Below are 22,702 nucleotides of genomic sequence, written 5' to 3' on the forward strand. Positions count from 1 at the left end.
ATAGCTCAACTTTAATGGGTTAGATCATGCCTTCTTGTTCAAATCAAGCTTGAATTTATGATAGTTTTACAGTATTTGGATACAAAGCATATGAAGCATTTGTGTTCATGAGAAGAAGGAAACTCATGTAGGTTGAGTAAATGTGACCCTGGACCACAAAACCAGTCATAAGTGTCAATTTTTCAAAATTGAGATTTATACATAATTTCTCAATACAACAAAAAGTTGAGAAAACTCAAAAATCTCCTTAAAAATAAGTTGATAAAACTCAAAAATCTGCTGAAGCTGGTTGCCTTAAACTTTTAAGTTTGCTCAACTTTTGTTTTTACAGTGTAGTTACCGTATATTATCCAGTAGGCTATTTTCTTAGGTAAGTACACTGTAATTACATGTAAGTGCACATACTGTAAAATAAAGTGCAACCAAAATCACATACGTGTTGTATTCCTCATTTGTAAGATGCTTTGGATAAAAGTGTCTGCTAAATGAATGAATGTAAATTACTCGTGGAATATTTGGAAAATCTCACTTGAGGTTGAAATGTGTCTAAAATGCACAAGAACGTTCTCTGTTCTAATGCTCAGTAGTTTGAGTCTGGCAGTAAACGCATTGATTTTTAAGCTATCGATGTCCTATTATACGTTCAGCACAACAACAGTGCAAACAGATCATTTGGGGTGGAAGTGAAAATCTCAAACTTTGCAGATTTTATATGCACACATACATTCAAATGATTTGGTAATCTCTCTCTCTCTTCTGCTCACCAAGGCTGCATTTATTTGATCAAAAAGACAGTAAAAACAGTAATATTGTGAAATATTATTGCAATTTAAAAACTATGTGAATATATTGTAAAATGCAATTTATTATTGTGATATAAACTGCTAAATGTTTAGTATCATTACTCCAGTCTTCAGTGTCACATGATCCTTCAGAAATCATTCTAATATGCTGATTCCTGCTAAAGAAACATTTTTTATTTTTGTGGAAACCGTGATGCATTTTATCAGGATCCTTTGAGGAATTATGTTCAAAAGAACAGCATTTATTTGAAATAAAAATCTTTTGTAACATTATAAATGTATTTGCTGTCACTTTTGAGCAATTTAATGCATCCTTGCTGAGTAAACGTATAGATACTGTCAAAAAAAGAAAAACCTTGACTGGCGGTATGTCACAATAAATAACTAAACTGAACAGTTATCATTTCAGCAATAACCCAGACATGTTTGCATTATACAGAACATCAGTGATATGGCTTATCAGAAACATGAACTTTGATTAACCAGTCTGATCTGCCCCCACAAGAGCTTGATAAACACAGTCTCGAGGCATCAAAACAAAGCAGTATCCTAACAGTATTGTGACACTGAGAGCTTGAGTCCATTGAGTTTTTATAAAAATCATGTGATAATACTTGAAACTTGAGCATTGGAGGTGAGTTACACCGGTTTCAGTTTGGTCTGAGTTCTCTATCAACAAACAGGCACATGGCAGAGGTGTAGCGCAGCTGAAGCTCACGCTGTTTGGCAGTGATGCCGGTCAGGTGTCCTACAAACAGACGCGAGCGGAGCACTGGCACAGCACTGAAGGTCCACTGGGTTCAGTCCAGCCCTGGAACGGGGAGCCAACTGGGCCACTCCAGTAAATAATATGTCTGCTCTCTCTCTAAACACAGAGCCCACTGCATCTGAGAGCAAATATTAAGGGCAAGATGCAGAACCACAGCACAAAACTGCTTGATAAACCGATGCTTAATCATGGGATAGTTCAAATAAATATTGTAAATTCTTCCCAGTGCCTTGAGGCATTGAGCAATACGTGGATAAATGTGGATAAAACCATCGATTCTCAGCAATCACTTTGTCTCTAGTGTGTTAAAAGCAACGTCTAGTATGTTTTTAGTTTTTTTTATTGATTATAACAGATGACTGTATCACAGTGGACTCCGGGTTATGAGTAGTTCATGATCATATGACTCTTTGGACAGACGTTCAGATGCTTTCTCAAATCATGCTGGAACAAAATGATCATCAGGTTTCATACAAACTTGTGGAGCTCATGCAGGTCAAATGCTGCAGACATTAAAGCAAAAGAGGGATATTTTTCATGCTAATAATATGTGCTGGAATTTGTACTAAGCTAAAACAGTAGCAACAAGTGAAAATCATTTTGACTTTTCAATCAATAGTCAAAAATACAATCGATTAGTAATCTAGAGGTAATGCAAAATCTTCTTTATTTTATGCCATAAAAATCCAGGTTTAAATTATATGAATATGATATAAATATAAATGTATCTTGAATACTGCAGAACAGTGCAGAATCATTTCACGCCATAAAAAAGGTATACTCAATTTTTCAATATGATATAGCAATTTTCATGCTATTAACATAATTTGTATTAAACTACAAAATTAGCAGCATTTTGACTCAAAAAGTCCAAATCACTTTCACCTTTTGACCAACATAGTCAAAAATGCTAATTTGTATGTGTAATTAGCAACCTAGAAATAATGTAGAATCTTCTTGCTATTTATGATATATAATTTTATATATAAGTTAATAATGAATCTTGAATATATATATATATATATATATATATATATATGCAGTGGTGGCCAAAATTATTATAACACTAGTATTTTCACCAGTTAAAAAATGGATTTAAGTCAGTTATTTCTATGTTTTGCTGTAGTGTGTCAGTAGGAAATATTAGTTTATATTTCCAAACATTAATTTTTGCCATGAATTGTAATAATCCAGTGAGATTTTTGTGCTCCACACACATCATCCAGTCTGTCTGGAATGGCATGAAGAAACTGAGACAGACTAAATCCAGAAGAACTGTGCCGACGTCTCCAAGATGCTTCAAGAAACCTCCCTGCGAAGCTACAGTACTGTTAAAAGTTTTAGGCACTTGTGTAAAAATGCTGTAAAATGAGGATGCTGTCAAAAATAGATTTTCTTTATCAGTTAACTTCTATTAACTAAATTAAATCAACAGTTGGTGCGAGCATCCTTTGTGTTTAAAGCAGCTTTTTTCAACTTAAAGCAGAGTTTTTCAGGGAGGTTTCTTGAAGCATCTTGGAGACGTTGTTCTCCACTGATCTTCTGGATTTAGTCTGTCTCAGTTTCTTCATGTGATTCCAGACAGACTGGATGATGATCAGATCTCTGTGTGTGGAGCACAAAAATCTCACTGGATTATTATAATTAATGGCAAAATGAATGTTTGGAAATGTAAACTGATATGCAAAAGATAGAAATAACTGACTTAAAACCATTTATAGCTGGTGAAAATACTAGTGTTCTATTAAATTTGGCCACCACTGTATACACACACACACACATGCATACATATACAAACAAAACTCAAAAAAAAAAAAAAATACTATCACAATTAAACAAGAATTACTGGTCCAGTGCTGTTTCAGACAGACTTAGAGGAAGTGTTTCATGTTACACTGCAGGACACTTTCACTGCTTGATATCAACAACCTCTATACACACAAGAAAAACAGGTGCACCCTTGCAATTAATAATGCCTGTCAAGCAAACACGAGCACACACACACACACACACACACAGGCAGGCTGATCTGTCTGTCAGCCAGCAGCTCCTCCGCTGCGGACAGCGCCGTGGTGCTGAAAACACCGCGCCGGGCTCCATGGCAACCGCAATCGCGCAAACATCGCCGCGCTGGGCGTCGCGTTGATGTTTAACGCCTGACCTATTCCACAGCACGCATTCAAGCGTGTAGTAATCTCTGGTATAAACGGCGACTGATGGGACTTTTAGCGAAGATGGCGCCCACAGCTAACCCAGCCACACGCGGCACACGAGCGACGAAAAGCCGCCAGACGCGTGACATTGACCCCTCTGACGGCTAACCCTTCTGTTTTGTCCGCGCTCGTCTCAACAACAGCCTAATATTGACTGTCGACGTAAGCAGACGTATTAAATTTCAGGAGACAGTCATGCTGAAAATGACAGGGAGCGCGTTTAATGCAGCCCTCGCTCCCTATTAAGGGTGCTGAACGCAAGCTTACTTCAGCATGGACTGCTCTTTCTCCTCCTCTTTCTTCTGCCGCTCCATGACCGAGAGGATGATCCGCTTCTCCTCCTCGGTGAGGTGGCTCAGGTCCGGCGGAGCGGGAGCCGCAGGGCCCCCCAACGCTGACATCTTCAGGTGTGGATGCTGCTGAGAAAGCGATGCATGCACATTAAATACATCTCTATGCATCCTACACGTGTAGCCAACGTTGTGTTTATGAGATGCATAAGTGTATTGATCTTCTCATCTACATGCATTACGATGCTGAAGACCGCAGACAACTAATGGTTTCATAATAATAACACGTTAGCTCATCTCTGACAGCTTCACACCATGCATTGGTAGATTTAGTGGTGCATTATTAGCTGGAATCAATATGCATCCCAGTGACAGCATGGGAAACGCGTGTAGCTTGTCACGCTGCCTCATAAAAACAAGCATCTTCTGAGAACAAGGTGTGAGAAAACCCTCGGGCTTCCGGGAGCCGAGGGCATCCCAGGCTTTAATGTGTGTGTGTGGAGATAAAACGGGCGCTTGCCTTTTATTTCGCAATCATGGTGAATGCAGTCTAACCCATGGCTGCTGCTGCTGCCGCGATCCTTGCTGCGGTTGTCGGCGTCCTCGCTTCCTCCAGGCGCTGCTGCTGCTAACTCCAACAGATTTCTTGAATGCACAAAAATGGATGCGGTAGGGAAACGGTCCGATAGGAGAGCGAGGCGGGGCGACGGGTTTACGTAGGACAAAGATCAGATGGTCCGGTCGCACTTCCGCTGCCCCGCCCGCCGCGTTCATTAACGGGAGGAGAGAGTTACTTTGGAAATGTAATAGGTTACAGATTACAAATTACCCTATTCAGTAGTGTAACTATTTCAATTACTTTATTAAAGTAACGGGTTCCACTTTATTTGAAGGTGTCCTTGTTACTGTGTAATTATATATTTAAGTAGGATTAATTAACTACATGTAGCCTACTTACTATATGGTTAGGGTTAGGATTAGGGTTTGGTTTAGGGTTACTTGCGTGTTTAGTAGCTGTGATACCGCTTTTGAAATCAAATATTTGCAGAGCTATGACAGGAAACACTGGCATCTAACAATGGCTTGGGAAAAAACAGTTAATCTTAAAAATAAAGCATATAGCCTACATAAATCCAAATAGGAAATAAAACAGTTATTGAATAAGCACTTGTATTCTGTGTCCTAAACTCCTGAAATATTGGTGCCTCATATTTTAGAGCAAATAAATCAATTATATTTGTGTGTGTGTGTGTGTGCATGTTTATGTGGTTTATGAGGACACAAATTTGTATAATGACATGGGTATGACAGAGGTATTACAATATGAAGGTGGTTTATGAGGACACTGCCTATGTCCCTGTAATTCAAAAGGCTTAAAAAACATACTAAATGGTGTTTTTTTGAAAATCTAAAAATGCACAAAGTCTCCTGTGAGGGCTAAGTTTAGGTGTAGGGTTGGTGTAGGGCAATAGCACACACAGTTTGTTCAGTATAAAAACCATTACGCCTATGGAGAGTCCCCATAAACCACAAAAACCAACGTGTGTGTGCGTGTGTGTGTGTGTGTGTGTGACAGAGAGAGGGAGAGAGAGAGAGAGAGAGAATATTCAGATGTAACCCCCTTTGTAATCATTAACATTTTCATTAGTAACTGTATTTATTTATTTATTTTTATTTTACATTTTTCTCAGTAACTTTAACTGGTTACAATTACATTTATTTGGTAATTAAATTGTGTTCCATGTAACTATACTTCCCAACACCGGTGACAAGTCTTCAACCAGATTTTTTATTTTTATTTATTTATTACGTTTTTAATTTATTATTATTTTTAAATGGTTTATGTCTCAGACTGGTGAATTAAAACTCTTTCTGTTAGTTTAAATTCTTTTTTTTCTTTTTGGGCTCAGTAAGTGTTTTTTGTTGTTGTTGTTTTTTTGTTTTTGTTTTTTTTTTTAATTCAGCAAGAACTAATTATAATTGTCAAAAGTAACTGTGAATACATTTACAATTATAAAAGATTTCTAATTCAAATAAAAGCAGTCCTTTCTATTCATTAAATAATCCTGGGAAACAAATGTATCACTGTTTTCATCATTGATGATTATAAGAAAATCAGCATATTAGAATGATTTCTGACCGATCATGTGACACTGAAGACTGGAGTAATGACACAAATAAATTATATTTTAAAATATAAACAAAACAGCTATTTCAATCTATATTTATAATTCACATTTTTGATCAAATAAATGCAGCCTTGGTGAGTATAAGACTTCCTGAGAACATTTAAAAATCAATTAAACAGTTCACTGAACAAAAAATGAATAATGCAATCACATTATGCAATGCAAGTTTCATGATTTCATGATGATAATCAATGGTGTCATTTCTTTACCACCAGATACAATAATTAATAATCTTTTTTATTTTGTTTATGGACAAACTGCCTTACAATTTATAACATTTTATGTAATAACAGACATGTGCATCATCTTTGGAGCAGGTTATGATATTATATATGAAATGTCTAAATAGTTTTATACATCTAAAACACTATCAAATAAATACATCCAAATGATAAAAATGCAAATCAGATTTTATAAGTGAGCTTCCACCTTTTGTCTAAGTCACAGCTCTATTAGCTCAGGACCTTCTTTCAACCAACTTTATGAGCTGCATACATGAGATGCCTTGTTGAAGGAGTTAATATATGTGTCCCGTCACTTATTATTAGCTATATTTATCTCATTCATTAAGAAAAGGAAATACCATTTAGATTTTCAATGTAAATTCAAAGTAAGGCATGCCTTATAATGTACCACTACTATAATAACATGAACAATAATAATTTAAAACATTGAATCATAATCCTTTAGGCCGAAATGGCAAATATGAATTGCATATTGTATATAAATTATAAAATGTGTCTGGTGTTTTTCTTCTTCTTCTTTCAGATTGCTGAAGCCTATAAAATAATAACAGGTTTTGGAAGTAGTGTGAAGGAGAAAATTCATTTATTAAATAATTCATTTTGAGTACCTTGAATATATAGGCTACTATAAGGCGACGCATTAAAATATAGTACAAAATAGTATGTATAGCACATTTACTATAAATATATAAATAGCAGGTTACAGTAAATATAGTGTAATAAATCGTCGTCAAATATAGCTCACTCTCAATCTCAAAACAATGCACAGATTTCTAAAGCCTGTGGAGGAGGCTGACGTCACATCATACTCGATGGGGATTGGCTGCTGCGATGCACGTCGCTCCGCCCACTGATCTGCGTCACCACGCTCTGTTATTTACCTTCTTCTCCGCAGCGAGTGGAGAGGAGTGCAGGTCAGACGAACGCTAGCGATTAATAATGGCCCAGAGGTGGCTACTAAACTTAATAGGGGCATTGGTTACTTGATGTTTATATGTATATATTTTAAACAGGGTTAGTGTGCCGCTGTCTGCCCTCACAAAGTATATTTGACTGCCTCTTGTCGCTCAGGGTGTCCGTCTCTAGCACGTAAACAAACATGACCGCTACCATTTCCAAACAGAGACATGCTGCAGTCGCTGCAGACTCCTCTGGCTCTTCTTTTTCTCTTACTGCGAGCCTCCTGCGACTCTCGAAACACATCAAATATGAAAATCTTGCTGCTGGACTTAGTGGGGGTGTTATTTCCACAATGGTCTTGCATCCCCTGGATCTGATCAAAATCAGGTTCGCAGGTAAGTAACAGGCTACATGTTTATCTTATATAATACCGCAGAGAGAGTGTCTCAAGCCTATCTAGACTGCATGTATTAATGGCCAAAAATACTGTTTAGACAGGCTTTTTCATTTAAAAAAAAAAAAAAGTCACAATAACTCACTACTCAATTACTCCTAGTTTTCCATTGTGTCTGTTAAATAAATGAAATGATCAAAATCTTAACCTAATTATGCATGTTGTCAAAAATTGCAATACAAACAACAGAGAAAAAAAACACTGCTGATCCAGTTTCACAATCATGCTCTCTCTAGGATTTGTAGTGCTGTCAAAATGGCCGAAAAACTAAATTCGAATTTTGTACCTAAATATGATCAAAATTCGAATTATATTAGAAAATTCGAATTTAAAAGTCATAATTTCAGTTAGAGGAAAAAAAAGCTTTTGGCTTCTCGCCTGAGGCCACAAAACGGCGCATCGAGCAAAAATAGTATTAATCCTCGGTTCTTCAAAGCATAAAAAATGTGCATAATGTTTAACCATATATAATTATTAATTAAATTGCTTAATAAGAAACAAAACAGCATCATGTATATACACAGCACGGAAAACCAATCACAAAGAGTAACGTTACTTTTTTCATTTAAAAACATGAGATGCAGTGGAATGGGAGACATGTTTTTTCAAAGTTGAACTTACAATAATTTTAAATGGCTTTCTAAATATCCGACTCTCTTTTGCAAGCCGCGAGTGCAACGGTGATAAATGCAAAATGCGATAAATATGCATTCTGTGTGAACGGCTTGGTTTCAGTTTTGACGTAAACAACATCATCTCCGCATTGATCTCTTTTTCCGCAGTATTTTGAATGAACAACGTATCCATTGGGTTCAACTGAATAGGTTAAAAAAGACATTAAAATGCAATGACACCTACCTACATCTTCCTTGCATCTCGTGCGCCACTGATAAGGCTGCCTGATGCACACCTAAAATTCAAATGCACCGTTTTGCATTCAAATATGGATTTTTGTTTTTAATTCGACGAATATTCGAAATTCGATTTTTTTTTACAGCACTACGATTAACCGCGATTAATCGCATCCAAAATAAAAGTTTTTGTTTACATAATATATGTGTGTAATGTGTAATATATTTATTATGTATATATAAATACACACACATACAGTACATATATAGAACATATTTACATGTATATATTTATATTCTTATATTTTATATTACATATAAATATATTTAATATATAAGTATAACATATTTTTCTTAAATATATACATGTCTGTTTATATTTTTATATACACATAATAAATATACACAGTACACACATGTATTATGTAAAAAATACTTTTATTTTGGATGCGATTAATCGTTTGACAGTAATATAAATACACACACAGACAATATATATGTATTTACAATAGTGCTGTCAAACGATTAATCGCGATTAATCGCATCCAAAATAAAAGTTTGTGTTTACATAATATACTGTGTATATTTATTATGTATATATAAATATAAATACATATGTTTATATTCATATAATTTATACATAAATTTAAAAAAAATTCTTAAATATATTTAGATAAAAGCATCTGCTGAATGACTAAATGTAATGCAAATGTAAATATATACTTGCATGTATGTGTATTTATATATGCATAATAACTATACACAGCACACACACACACATATTATGTAAACAAAAACTTTTATTTCGGATGCGATTAATCACGATTAATTGTTTGACAGCACTAAGGTTTTGGGACACAGCCCAGAAAACTAGAAAAACACACACAGAGGGTACAACACGGAGATTTTTTAGATGATTTTAAAGCAGAAGTCAGAGTGTGTTGTTTCCCTCACTGTTTCTTACTCTTTCCAGTAAGTGATGGTCTGAAAATGCGACCCCAGTACGATGGCTTGGTGCACTGCATGAAGACCATCTGGAAGATGGAAGGGATTCGAGGTCTCTATCAGGGTGTGACCCCCAACATCTGGGGGGCCGGGGCGTCATGGGGCCTGTACTTCCTCTTGTAAGTAGTCAGAGTTGTGTTGAAAAGGGAAGCACAGAATAGAATTTCCTCTTTGAATGTATTTCTTCAGAATCCTGAAAAAAATGTGTCACGGTTTTTACAAAAATATAAAGCAGCACGGCTATTTTCAACCTTTATTATTAATCAGAAATGCTTCTTGAGCAGCAAATCAGCATATAAGAATGATTTCTGAAGATCATGTGACACTGAAGACTGGAGTAATGATGCTGAAAATACAGCTGCGCATCACAGCAATAAATTACATTTTTAAATATATTAGTAATATATTTTAATATAAATTAAAATATCAAAATAATATAAATTAATTAGTAATATAAAACATTAATTGAAAACGAATTTTAAATTCTAATAATATTTCACGGTATTACTGTATTTTTAATAAATGCAGACTTGGTGCTCATAAGAGACTTCTTTCAACAAATCTTTAAAAAATCTTAATTAATCCAAACTTTTGACCAGTAGTGTATATATGACTGCATATTTTTACTAAAACATTGCAGGTGGGATATATATATGTGTGTATGTATTTATTGATTTATTTAAACAAAAATCTGTTATTTTAAATTGTAATAATATTTCACAATATTACTGAATTTTTACTCGAATAAATGCAACCTTGGTGAATAGAAAATATGTATCCTTAAACTTTTGAATAGCAGTGTAAGTGGCATTGATATTGACTATTTATACAAAAATAAATGCATACAAATTAATAATAATAATAATAATAATAGAAGTGAACTTTCTTGAAAAGGCATGGATCCTTTAAAGTTCACAGGCCAAAAAAAGAAGCTGCCAATAGTTCTGTGTCAGTTGATACTGTATGAGTTATGAAGATACTCCAGGAAGTCATCTGACCTCATTTCAGATCAGGATCACTGGCAAACAAAGTGTGTATGTGCAAGTTTACATGGGTGCCAACACTGAAATATAAATAGTAGATCCTCGTTGATTTGGTCTTTGTCCTTCAAAAGCAGTGGATAAGCAGACTATAATGTCAAGAAGAACGTTTCTCCTAATATTTTGTTTATAGAATCAGTCATGCTGTGGAAAAAAAAGATTAAGTGAGAGTCAAATCAGGTGAAGATGTCACCATAATCTGGAGAGATTTAGCTCAGCAGTCTTATATCCAGCAGCACTGACCCTAAAATAAAAACTGTGTTGATTTACTCGAGTCCTACAGGTTGTCATGAGATGAAAGTGAGTAAATGATGACATAATGAATGTTTTCCATCTTCCATGAATGTAAGTCTACCCTCCCTGAAATCCCCATGGTGATTCAATAACAGTTACATAAAGGATGGTCAGTTTACAGCACTGTACAATAGGCATGCATGTGCTAAAGGACTCTGGGGAACATAATGTGGTCCTTTCTCATCTTCCCGCAGTTATAATGCTATTAAAGCGTACACGCAGGAGGGACGGCAAACAGAGCTGAGTGCTGGTGAACACCTGGTGTCTGCAGCGGAGGCAGGTCAGTTTGAGAAGGAGCCACCTGTGAGCCTGACAAACTAAACACAGCTAAATCTAGCTATGAGACGGGAACAACTGGAATGTCAGAGGCCTTGGAGTAGGGGTGTGCGCTAGATATTATAATATTGAATTTTGTTGATGATTTTAATTTGCTTGGTAACAACCCAAATGTCTTATTATTCTAAATGACTAATTAAATGTTAGAATTTGGCTCAAAGGATGAGGAAAACGTATAGTAAAAATGGCTTATATAAAGGTAAAAATGCCTGGAAAAGGTAAAAATCAATTTAAAGTTATTAGAAAACATTAATTTCTTCCCTGCTGTAAATGGACCACCACACAGAATATGAAGAATATCAAAAACGTTAAGCGTCAGCCGTCCACAGCAGTCCTTAAGATGCATAATAACACTCTCAGCAAAATATTGTCTAATTATCGTTATCAGAAAATATCAAGATATCTTTTTTTTTTGTCAATATCGCACACCCCTATCTTGGAGACTCTGTGTTCTTCTGCTGGATCATTCCTGTTATGCCCGAACTTTAGGCTACGCCGCACACTCTGTGACTATCAAAAGTAAACCACTTGTTTTAATTGAATAAAATAGGCCTGACTGAATATAACAGGTCAAACTCAGAGGCTTAAACTTGATTATGTGCACAATGATAAGCAAACGAACAGGATGGAAATAGCTGAAGTTAGATATTGCTCAGTTAAGTCTGCTGAGGGCATTGAGTTAATTTCTTTCAAGATAACTTCAAGTTCATTTTGATATTGTTGGTACTGTAATACAATTTTCGTATTTATATATGGAATAGAATATTTTAGAGTGACACAAACCTAATAATACCATAAAACATCACAAAACTCATTAAATCCACTAATATTTATTGACAATTGGGCTGTTGTTTTTTTCCTCCGTAAATGATGTCACTTCCTGGAGGAAGTTTGCCTTGATTAGCAGTCCCTGCCGATTTTAATCACATTACTGCATTCATTTCTTTAAAGAAAAATAATTTTCAATATCACAATTCGTTCCAGTCAAGAATGCAAGAATAATATGCAATCAGTTTTTACCACATAATAAGCACATTTTACTGAAAATAATGCTGTTTCAGAGAAATCTTCAAAGCATTATGAGACATTTTTCTGTAAAGTGTGTCGGAATAGCAGTAATTTAGGAGGACGGGGCTTAGTGAAGGGTTAATTGCCAGTTCTTCGTTTAAAACAAAGCTCTATGTTCACTTAATTGTATGTAAAAACATTAAAAACAGAAACTGCAGCTCTCAAAATAGCAACTTTATTTCAGGTAATTGCAACTTTATATCTCATAGCAATGTGACTTTATTTCCTATTTTAGACTTTACCTCACAATTACCAGTTTTAGGTTTTTCACAAAGGTTGAAATTGACCTGTTTGTGATATTATAACAAAGAAAATAAAACTAATATAATTTCTATCCTGTGTATTAATATACACGTGAGGAGGATATGAAAGTGCATCGCATAACAGGAATGACCAGCTTCAAAACGGTTTTCTATGTGGCCAATTCGAAACTGACCAAAAAAACAAGACTGTGGTATCAGCTTAGGAAGTGAAACAAGCAGTCGTTTTCCATTTCATCACTAAAGAATATTGAGGAAGAAAATAGTCCAACAATATCAGTGCAATACAATGCTATCACTACCTAATAGAAAATGAACACACTTCAGCTTAACCAGTATGGTAAAGACCAAAAACACTACATCAACCCCAGCCTGCATTTTTAGATGCATAATGATGACACAGCAATGAATTATTATTCCTCTTGGTCTCTTTTACATGTAAAAAACCTGTAAGATCTCAGACAGAGCACATAACGTGGAGTAACTAGTTAAATGTTGGTGTGAAGGTCCCCTGTTCCATGTTTCCAGGCATGCTGACGCTTTGCCTCACCAACCCAGTCTGGGTGACAAAGACCCGGCTGGTGCTGCAGTACAATGCAGACCCTTCACGGAAGCAGTACAAGGGAATGATGGACGCCCTCGTGAAAATATACCGTCACGAGGGTATCCCGGGACTCTACAGGGTACATCTACCAATTTTAAACTAACCCGAGATCCTGTTGCAGGTGTACTAGAGCTTTCATGTGTGCTAATCTCAAGATTAAAGTCAACATGAAATTAAACGTTTGTCCCAATTACTTCCTTAAACACATGTTTTGTAGAAAATAATATAATTAAAAATATATATACTTGTGCAAATTTCATTTATTGTTTTCTTAAATGCATGTTATTTACAATTAAATGAATGAATTTGTATTAAATGCAATTAGTTGAACTTAAGAGTGCTTTTTAACCCAATAAATCAGGACGTAAGTACATCTTTATTAGTGCTGTCAAACAATTAATCGCGATTAATCAATTGATTAATCGCATCCAAAATAAAAGTTTTTGTTTACATGTGTGTGTACTGTGTATATTTATTATGTGTGTATATATATATATATATATATATATATATATATATATATAATACACACTCATAAAGTATGTATTATGTATATATTTATATTATATATAAATACATTTACTATACAAATATAACATTTTTCTTGAATATATACATGCATGTGTGTGTATTTATATATACACACAATAAATATACACAGCACACACACATATTATGTAAACAAAAACTTTTCTGTTTGATGCGATTAATCGTTTAACCACTAATCTTTATATATAATTTCATAATTCATACTTCTTTTGACTCTAAAATATGGTTAAAGTGTACTGCTGTAAAATGTACCGACACGCGTTTATGGTAAACTAAAATATACTTTAATGTAATTTCTAGTTAAACTTACATGTTGTGTACTTAAATATATTTATAACTACACATAAATAATGATGGAATTGAAATTTAATACTAAAATATATTAACTTTAAATGTAATATCAAATAACCCTCTACAGTTAAAATTATAATGACATACTTTACATGTGCTTTAGTATGTTGGTCAACACATCAACATAGGTGTACTTTTTAAAATTGATTTAAAATGTACTTGAAAGTAAAACTGTTCATTTGACATCATTACATTTAAAAAAAAGAATGTACTTCAGAAATATAGTCATGAAAGTTCTCTTTTTAAGTACACTTAAGTGGCCTTTTATGTCATTAGTATTATATTATCATCAAGTACAGTTTTTAAAAATATACTTTTAAGATTCGAAGTACAATACAAGTGCACATTCAATACAATTAATTGCACTTTCTTTTTTTCACAAGGGTCATCTGTGCAAGTTTGTCTTTTGTATTCTAAATTAGTGCAATAATTTACTAGTAATAACTCAATAGCCTATTCTCATTGAATATCATGTTTGCTCTGATATGTGTCACATTATGGATGTAAAATAAATTGCATTTCACGTTGACTTTAAATAGTGGGCAGATCCAGCTTTTTGCTCTGTTACATTGTAGTTTTCTGTAGGACCACAAGAGGGTGAGATTGTATTATGTTTAGAGGATTGATCCAGCTCTTAAGCTGTGCTTATAAATACAGCATAGGCTAAATTCTTTGTAAGTCACGCCAGATTGTCCTAAAATGATTACGTATGGAAGTAGACTTCGTTCTAGTTTAATTCTAGTCTAGTTGAACACGATGACGTTGCTCTTAGACTATGAGGTAACAGTGTGATTGTGGTTTTGTGAGCCTCATTTTGTTGTTCTGCCGCTGCAGGGTTTCGTGCCTGGACTGGTGGGGACTTCCCATGCTGCACTGCAGTTCATGACCTATGAGGGGCTAAAAAGAGAGCAGAACAAATACAAGAAGATGCCATCTGAATCGCTGCTGGTGAGGAAATGAAAACAACCTTACATTTTTAGCACACACTAGGAACGAACAATAGGATGAGATGCAGTACTGTGATTTTCATAACTCAAAATTTTGACAGGAATGGGACAAATGACAAATTTATGTCATGTACGTCCACCGTAAAGGTTGCAAATGACCAGTCCTTCAACTGGAAATAAAAATGTAAAAATAAAAGATATTTCCGTGACTTTTTCAGATTATAATTAAAGGGATAGTTTGCCCCAAAATAGCCACTTTTCCACTGCCAGGCCAGTGCGAGCCAGTGCTTTCAATGGGCTGGGTGGGGCTAATAGCCTCAGACCTGTAGCACCGAGCCCAAAATCAAGCTGTTTCCACCGTCGGGTCAGAAGCTCCGCTGCACTTCACTAAAACCCGCCCTTTATACGCCTCTCTGGAACAGCATCACACAACCCCATCATTTCACCAGCAAAAAGAATTTATCAGAAAAAAATAATCACTGGAACTAGCGAGATCACAAAACTAACATGATAAAAGCAGCCATTTGTTTGCATTTTTTAGTTGTTTACTTAAAGATTTAAATCCAAAAGCATCGATGTTTTAATAAGTGATACATTGATCATAATGAATAAATTGGGATTGAAAATTAGTCACACAGAAATAAAGTGTAATTTACCGTTATTTCACAAAAGAAAGAGGACACATACTTATTCAGTCACGTCTGTTTCTGTTTATTTGTAGTCACAGTATACATCACATTTAGAAAGAATGATCATTTCTATAATTTTCCATCAAAAATACGACCTGAGTAGCAGAGGGAGCGCCTGAACCAAAACTATGATGTTCATGATCGGCTAAATATGACCATCAGACAGTCAGGTATAAAGAGACTTTCTGACAGATAAAATAAGTTACTAAATAAATACATGATTGTGATAGCCTGCATGATTTGTCTGATTTCTTCAAGCGGTCATATTTATCATGTTTACTATGGTAATGGCAAGCATGCATAGTCTTTTGCATCGTTTATAAATATTTCTGTCTTTCAATGACATTTCTGGACCTGGAAACCTTTGTAGAATAATATTATCTAATAAAACTCTTGAGCTCAGACAGTGTCTTGAACTATAAACACATCCAAATTTATTTCCAACATTTTATGAGGTACCATAAAGGCACCACAGACATGAATGAGCCGTACGGTTATGTGGCATGTGACTGTATATTGTAACCTTTAGAAAGAGCGCTTTATGTGTACTGGAGGCAGTAATGATCTTTGTGAGTCAGTCTCTCCTTCCCGTCTGCCTCTGCTTCAGTCTCCATTGGAATACATCACCATGGCAGCCATTTCCAAAATATTTGCTGTAGCAGTGACCTACCCGTACCAGGTGGTGCGCGCTCGCCTGCAGGACCAGCACAACAACTACAGCGGCATCGCGGACGTCATCAGGAGGACGTGGAGGTATAGAGTCACATCTCACACAGTGTCCTTCAGTCTCCATCACTGAGCATTTAGAGATCAGAGATCAATACGTGAAAAAAGTGAATCGGTTGTGAATCAAAATGATTCATTTGGTTTCCTTTATAGAAGTCCTTTTTTAGAATGATTTTTTTTTTAATCGCTGTTTTCACTTCACCATAATTAAATGAATTATATTAGTATTTAAGTTGTATTCAATGTAGATATACACTACCATTCAAAAGTGTTGTCAGCCAGTTTTTTTTTTTTTTGTAAGTAGTCTCTTAAGGCTGCATTTATTTAATCAGAAATACAGTAAAAAAACAGTAATATTGTGAAATATTATTATCATTTCAATTTCAAATGAACAGCATTTGTGAATCTTTTGTAACATTATAAATATCTTTACTGTCATTTTTGATCAAGTTAATGCATCTTTGTTGTTTAAAACAAATAATTTATAACCCTAAACTTTTTACTGCTAGTGTGTATGTCTCATCGTTTTTATGCTCCGTTAAAACTGCTTTGTAAATATTAATAAATATGAATAACAATAATAATTACTAAATATTAATAGATTTAGTGACTTATAAGAGTATATATAATAAACAAAAATGATAAAGAAAATCTATGAGAAAAACCTTTAAAAAACTATAATGCGTATAATAGATGCGTTCTTAGTTCTTAGAAATGTATTCTTTGTTAATTAACGAATTTTCGTTTTAAAACTAAAACAAAGATGAAACAAAAAAAACGATAAAGAAAAACCTTTAAAAATGTAGTATAAAATGCATGCGTTCTTAGAAATGTATTCTGTTAATTAATGATAATTTAACATGGTTAAAAAAAAAAATATTTTCATTTTAAAACAAAAACTTAAAATTTTTTTTATTAATTTCACCTTGATTTGGCTTTTGGTAAAATAATAATAATAATAAATATTTTAACTAAATAATAATTAAAGATTATCTCAAAGTACTTTTTTATTTATTTAAATTCTTTTTCTTCATTATAATGACATTTTTCATGTTATGCATTTTTGACCATACTTAAACCTTACGTTACTTTTTTAAAGATATTGCCCTCTTAAACCACTTCATTTGTAGCTATGTTTTGTTAGCAGCTCTTGATGTAGATTGGAGAGGCACTGCCAGGAATATGGTGACTCATCTGATATGTTTGTGTCTGGCTCTCTCTAGCAACGAGGGGATCGAGGGCTTTTACAAAGGCATGGTCCCGAATCTGGTGCGAGTCATTCCAGCGTGCTGCATCACATTTTTGGTGTTCGAAAATGTGTCACGCATACTTTTGGGCGAGTATCACTAAAGCTTCGGGTGCACTCACACCAAACGCAACCATGGACCAAGTCAACGCAATATACCAGGACTGTGTGTGTGTGTGTGTGTGTGTTAGAGATGAGCAGGAATACCAAACATTTCCTGTTTAACTCTGAACTCGACATGCAGACAAAACTAGCATTTAGCGTGTGCACTGAATTAACAGAAGAAACTACAGGTGCATATATATATATATATATATATATATATATGAGACCGTTGTATTGTAGAGTTTATTGAGAGAATATCCATATTGTTTTGAGTATTCAACTACGAAAAGGTGTCATTTCAAGGTTTGAATTGATTTCTAATTGTCAATGACAAGAACAGCTTGTGGAAAAGTGGATTCAAGCCATCCTGAGACAATGCAACTGAACACAGTATTCACCAAACACAGTGCTTAAGAAGATGTTTGTCTTTTTTTACGATATTTTCACCAAACAGCTGCTATATTTGCTGAGCTCTGCGAGAGAACGAAGCCACTCAGCAGATCTCGGCTGGCTGAGCATGCTCAGGAAATGATGTCAGGCTGCAGGATAATAGCATACAGGCCTGGAGAAACTGATACTTTACTGGAGGAGCAGATTTTAACCAGATGTGTGTAGATGAGATCTACTGGAAGAGAGGAACTGCGATGAAAGAACCGAGTAACTGACAGGCTGTTATGTTTGTATATATGAATGTATTATTGTCTGTGATGCACAAAGAAGAGCTGATGTACGTACAAGCCATTTTTACACATCTAATAAAGGAAAATATGGAACAGACAAAGGAGCCTGAGTTATTGTACAGACTATGTTTTTAATAATGACTGACAGAAACCCAATAAACTATTTCACTTTTAAACGGTTTAGACTTTTCCCATTTTAAAATGTCTTAATGTCACTGCGTTATATACGATTAATCAAATAAGTTGCAGCTTACACTAAAATGCTAAGATTTTGTGCGCTTAATTGCATTGAATGTGCACTTGTAGTGTACTTCAAATCTTAAAAGTATCATTTATTTGCGGTTGCAGATAATATAATATTAATGGAATCAAAGGACACTTAAGTGACTTAAAGAGAGACACTTTCATGTTTCTAAACACACTTAAGTACATTTTTAAAAAGTGCCCTTTGTATAATATCAAATTACCTTTTAAATCATTGTTATAATCTTTTGTTGTGCTTTAAAGAAGTGTACCTATTTTGTGTCGACTAACATACTTAAGCAGTTTAACTGTTGTGTGTTATTTGATATTGCTTTTAAAGGGAATATGTTTTAAATGTACTAAATTGCAACATCGATACTAATGTGTAATTACACATATATTTAAATTCATGACATACAAGTTTCAATAGAAATGACATTAAAGTATATTTTACTTTCGCATAGTGCAAATGTTCATCACTGCATTCAGCAGAACACTTTACCCATATTTTAAAGACAATATAGTTATGAAATTACATATAGATGTACTTTAGTCCTACTTACAATGTATAGGTTAAAATCACTCTAAAGTTACCATAATTATACTGTATATAAAGTAAGCTATAATGCATTTTCATTCAGTTGTAAATAAAATGCAATTAAGTGTCAGAAAACATTACATTCATTTCACATCGAAGTATATTCCTAAGTATTTTCTTTCTGTAATAAGTACTCTTTTGGAAAGCATGCTAAAATGTACTTCTTTTCACAATGTAAATCTTAACCTGTAGTAACAGTAATCTGATTTCTCTTAATATTGAACACTCAGCAGCAGCTGTGAAACTACTTCAGTACCACAGCAGACATTCCAAGCCTGTGTCATGCTGCACACACTTCAGCCCGCTGCCTTTTCCATCTACACCCTATTTTATGGTGCTGGTACTTTTGGCTTTTATTCATCAGCTTTTTAAGTTATGACCAAGACTTTGGTCTAAATTAAAATAGGCCTTTTTAATATGTATAAAAGTGTTCTATTTTCCTCAAAACATTTAGAATAATTAAAAAAAAGCATGAGTTCTAAAAATGGCCAAGGACATCTCCAGGCAAACGGATATAATCATGTAGGAAAATGTGTATATGGTATAAAGGGGGAATGTCCTAAAGTAATGCCTTATTTCAACCCCAATATTATAAGAAAAAAATATATACATATATTTGGATTTGGAACATTTTCATAAAAATTAAGCATACAGTATATATATAGAGAGAGAGACATACAGTTGTGCTCATAAGATTACATACCCCTTGCAGAATATGCAAATATGTTAATAATTTTAACTAAATAAGAGGGGTCATGAAAATTGCATGTTATTTTTTATTTATTACTCTCCTGAATAAGCTATTTCACATAACGGATCAAAAGTTTACATACCCTTGAATCTTAATAATCTGTGTTGTTTCCTTGATGATCCATGACTGTTTTTCTGTGTTGTGATAATTGTTCCTGAGCAGTTCAACTGCCTGCTGGTCTTCAGAAAAATCCTCCAGCTCCTGCACATTCTTTTTATTTTTCCAACATCTTCTGCATATTTGAACCCTTTCCAACAGTGACTGTATAATTTTGAGATCCATCTTTTCACACTGAGGGCAATTGAGGCACTCATACACAGTTATTACAAAAGGTGGAAACATTTACTTATGCTCAAGAAGGCAACATTAAGAGCCAGAGGGTGTAAACTTTTGAACAGGATGTCATCGTGGAACTGTTGTAAATGCAATATCACACGAGTAGACTTGAGATATGGCTGTAAATCTCACGGCCTGCGGCCTCATGATACGGCCGAATCACAGCCGTGCAGATATACAGCCATATCTCACATCTACTTGTGTGATATTGCATACATATATATATATATATATATATATATATATATGTGTGTGTGTGTGTGTGTGTGTGCGTATGTATATATATGTGTATGTATATGTATATATGTGTATATGTATATGTGTGTATATATGTATATATATATTTATACAGTCATGGCCAAAAATATCGGCACCCTTGGTAGATATGATCAAAGAAGACTGTGAAAATGAATCTGCATTGTTAATCCTTTTGATCTTTTGTTTAAAAAAAATCACAACAATCTAACCTTTCATTGGATAATAAGAATTTAAAATGGGGGGAAATATCATTATGAAATAAATGTTTTTCTCTAATACACATTGGACACAATTATTGGCACCCCTAGAAATTCTTATGAGTAAAATATCTCTGAAGTATATTTACATTCATGTTCACAATTTTGAGCACTCCAGGGTGATTATGAACATGAAATTATCCAGCCATGGCTTCACAGAAATATAAATAGGAGGGAAAACAAAGCCCGAATTCCCTTAATCATCCATCACAATGAGAAAAACCAAATAATATATTTCTGATGTGCAGCAAAAGATAATTGAGCTTCACAAATTAGTGAAGTGGCTTTAAGAAAATAACTAGAGCAGTGAAAATAATAAGAATTAAGAATTTCCAATCAACATAAAATGTGATGAATCTGCCTGGAATCTCCTAATGCACGGTGAGAAGGACAGTTTGAGTGGCTAAAGACTCTCCAAGGACCACAGCTGGAGAATTGCAGAAAATAGTTGAGTCTCAGGGTCAGAAAACCTTTAAAAAATGGTCAAACAGCCCCTATATGACCACATGTTGTTTGGAAGGGTTTCAAGAAAAATTCTCCTAGCTCATCCAAAAACAAACTCCAGCATATTCAGTTATCAGACACGACTGGAACTTCAAATGGGACTGGTTTCTATGGTATGATGAAACTAAAAAAATGAGCTTTTTAGCAGCAAACACTCAAGATGGGTTTGGTGAACACAGGGATGAAAAGTACCCCATGTGTACAATGAAATATACTGCTGTATTTTTGATGTTGTGGGCCTATATTTCTGCTGGAGGTCCTGGACATCTTGTTTAGACACATGGCATCATGGACTCTATCAAATACCAACAGATAAAAAATCAATAAGTGACTGACTCTGTTAGAAATCTTATAATGGGCCATGTTTGGATCTTCCAACCGTACAATAATCCAAACACAAACCTCAAAAACAACACAAAAATGGGTCACTGAGCACAAAACCAAGCTTCTGCTGGCCATTCCAGTCCTCTGACCTGAACCCTGTAGAAAATGAGTGAGGTGAACTGAAGAGAAGAAGCACTGTCATGGAGCTGTGAATCTGAAGGATCTGGAGTGATTCTGGATGAAGGAATGGTCTCTGATCTCTTATCAGGTGTTCTCTAACCTCATCAGGCATTATAGGTGAAAATGTAGAGCTGTTAAACTGACAAATGGAGGTTTCAAAAAGTATTGAATAAAAGGGTGCCGTTAATTGTGGCCAATGTGTATTAGAGAAAAACATTTATTTCATAATGATTTAAATTTTCAAACCTTTATAAAAGATCAAAAGGATTAACAATGCAGATTAATTTTCACAGTCGCCTTTGATCATATTTACCAAGGGTGCCAATATTTTTGGTCATAACTGTATATGTCAAACCAAAATTTGTTCAAACACCTACAACATTTCTCACATTATCACAGTTTATTCGCTATATTATTTGTTATTTATTTCTTGGGATTCCTTGATAAATAAAAGGTCAAAAGCATTTATTTAAATTAGAAATCTTTTGCAACATTATAAATGTTTTTACTGTCACTTTTGATAATTTTATTGCATCCTTACTGAATAACAATATTATTTTCCCCAAACTTTTGTGTGTGTGTGTGTGTGTGTGCATGTTTATGTGGTTTATGAGGACACAAATTTGTATAATGACAT

The 22,702-nt window shown here is 34.4% G+C and overlaps 2 protein-coding genes across 2 annotated transcripts in view; one reads left to right on the top strand and one right to left on the bottom strand.

Moving 5' to 3' along the window:
- The window catches only part of LOC306885319 (regulating synaptic membrane exocytosis protein 2-like), a gene marked incomplete at its 5' end in the record, with an annotated part of 146,707 nt that extends 141,858 nt beyond the window's left edge, over window positions 1–4,849 (bottom strand). Inside the window, 2 exon segments of the mRNA XM_079441772.1 lie at window positions 4,053–4,204; window positions 4,631–4,849. Of these exon segments, the coding sequence (XP_079297898.1) occupies window positions 4,053–4,204; window positions 4,631–4,849 (371 nt within the window).
- A 2,527-nt stretch (window positions 4,850–7,376) lies between these two features.
- Window positions 7,377–18,712, top strand: LOC306885298 (solute carrier family 25 member 32-like). Its single transcript, XM_079441733.1, has 8 exons — window positions 7,377–7,804; window positions 9,688–9,838; window positions 11,248–11,333; window positions 13,246–13,400; window positions 15,056–15,169; window positions 16,465–16,610; window positions 17,807–17,919; window positions 18,389–18,712. The coding sequence occupies exons 1-8, from the start codon at window positions 7,609–7,611 to the stop codon at window positions 18,547–18,549; spliced, it is 1,122 nt and encodes a 373-aa protein (XP_079297859.1). The 5' UTR covers window positions 7,377–7,608; the 3' UTR covers window positions 18,550–18,712.
- Window positions 18,713–22,702: the final 3,990 nt, after the last annotated feature.

This window comes from Barbus barbus, assembly GCF_936440315.1.
Source record: "Barbus barbus genome assembly, chromosome: 19".
Lineage (NCBI taxonomy): Eukaryota > Metazoa > Chordata > Actinopteri > Cypriniformes > Cyprinidae > Barbus > Barbus barbus.

Coding starts and splice junctions, on each gene's coding strand:
- LOC306885298 (XM_079441733.1), top strand. CDS start 7,609: ATGACCGCTACCATTTCCAAACAGAGACATGCTGCAGTCGCTGCAGAC. Junction 7,805..9,687: donor GATCAAAATCAGGTTCGCAG/GTAAGTAACAGG, acceptor TACTCTTTCCAG/TAAGTGATGGTCTGAAAATG. Junction 11,334..13,245: donor GGTGTCTGCAGCGGAGGCAG/GTCAGTTTGAGA, acceptor CCATGTTTCCAG/GCATGCTGACGCTTTGCCTC.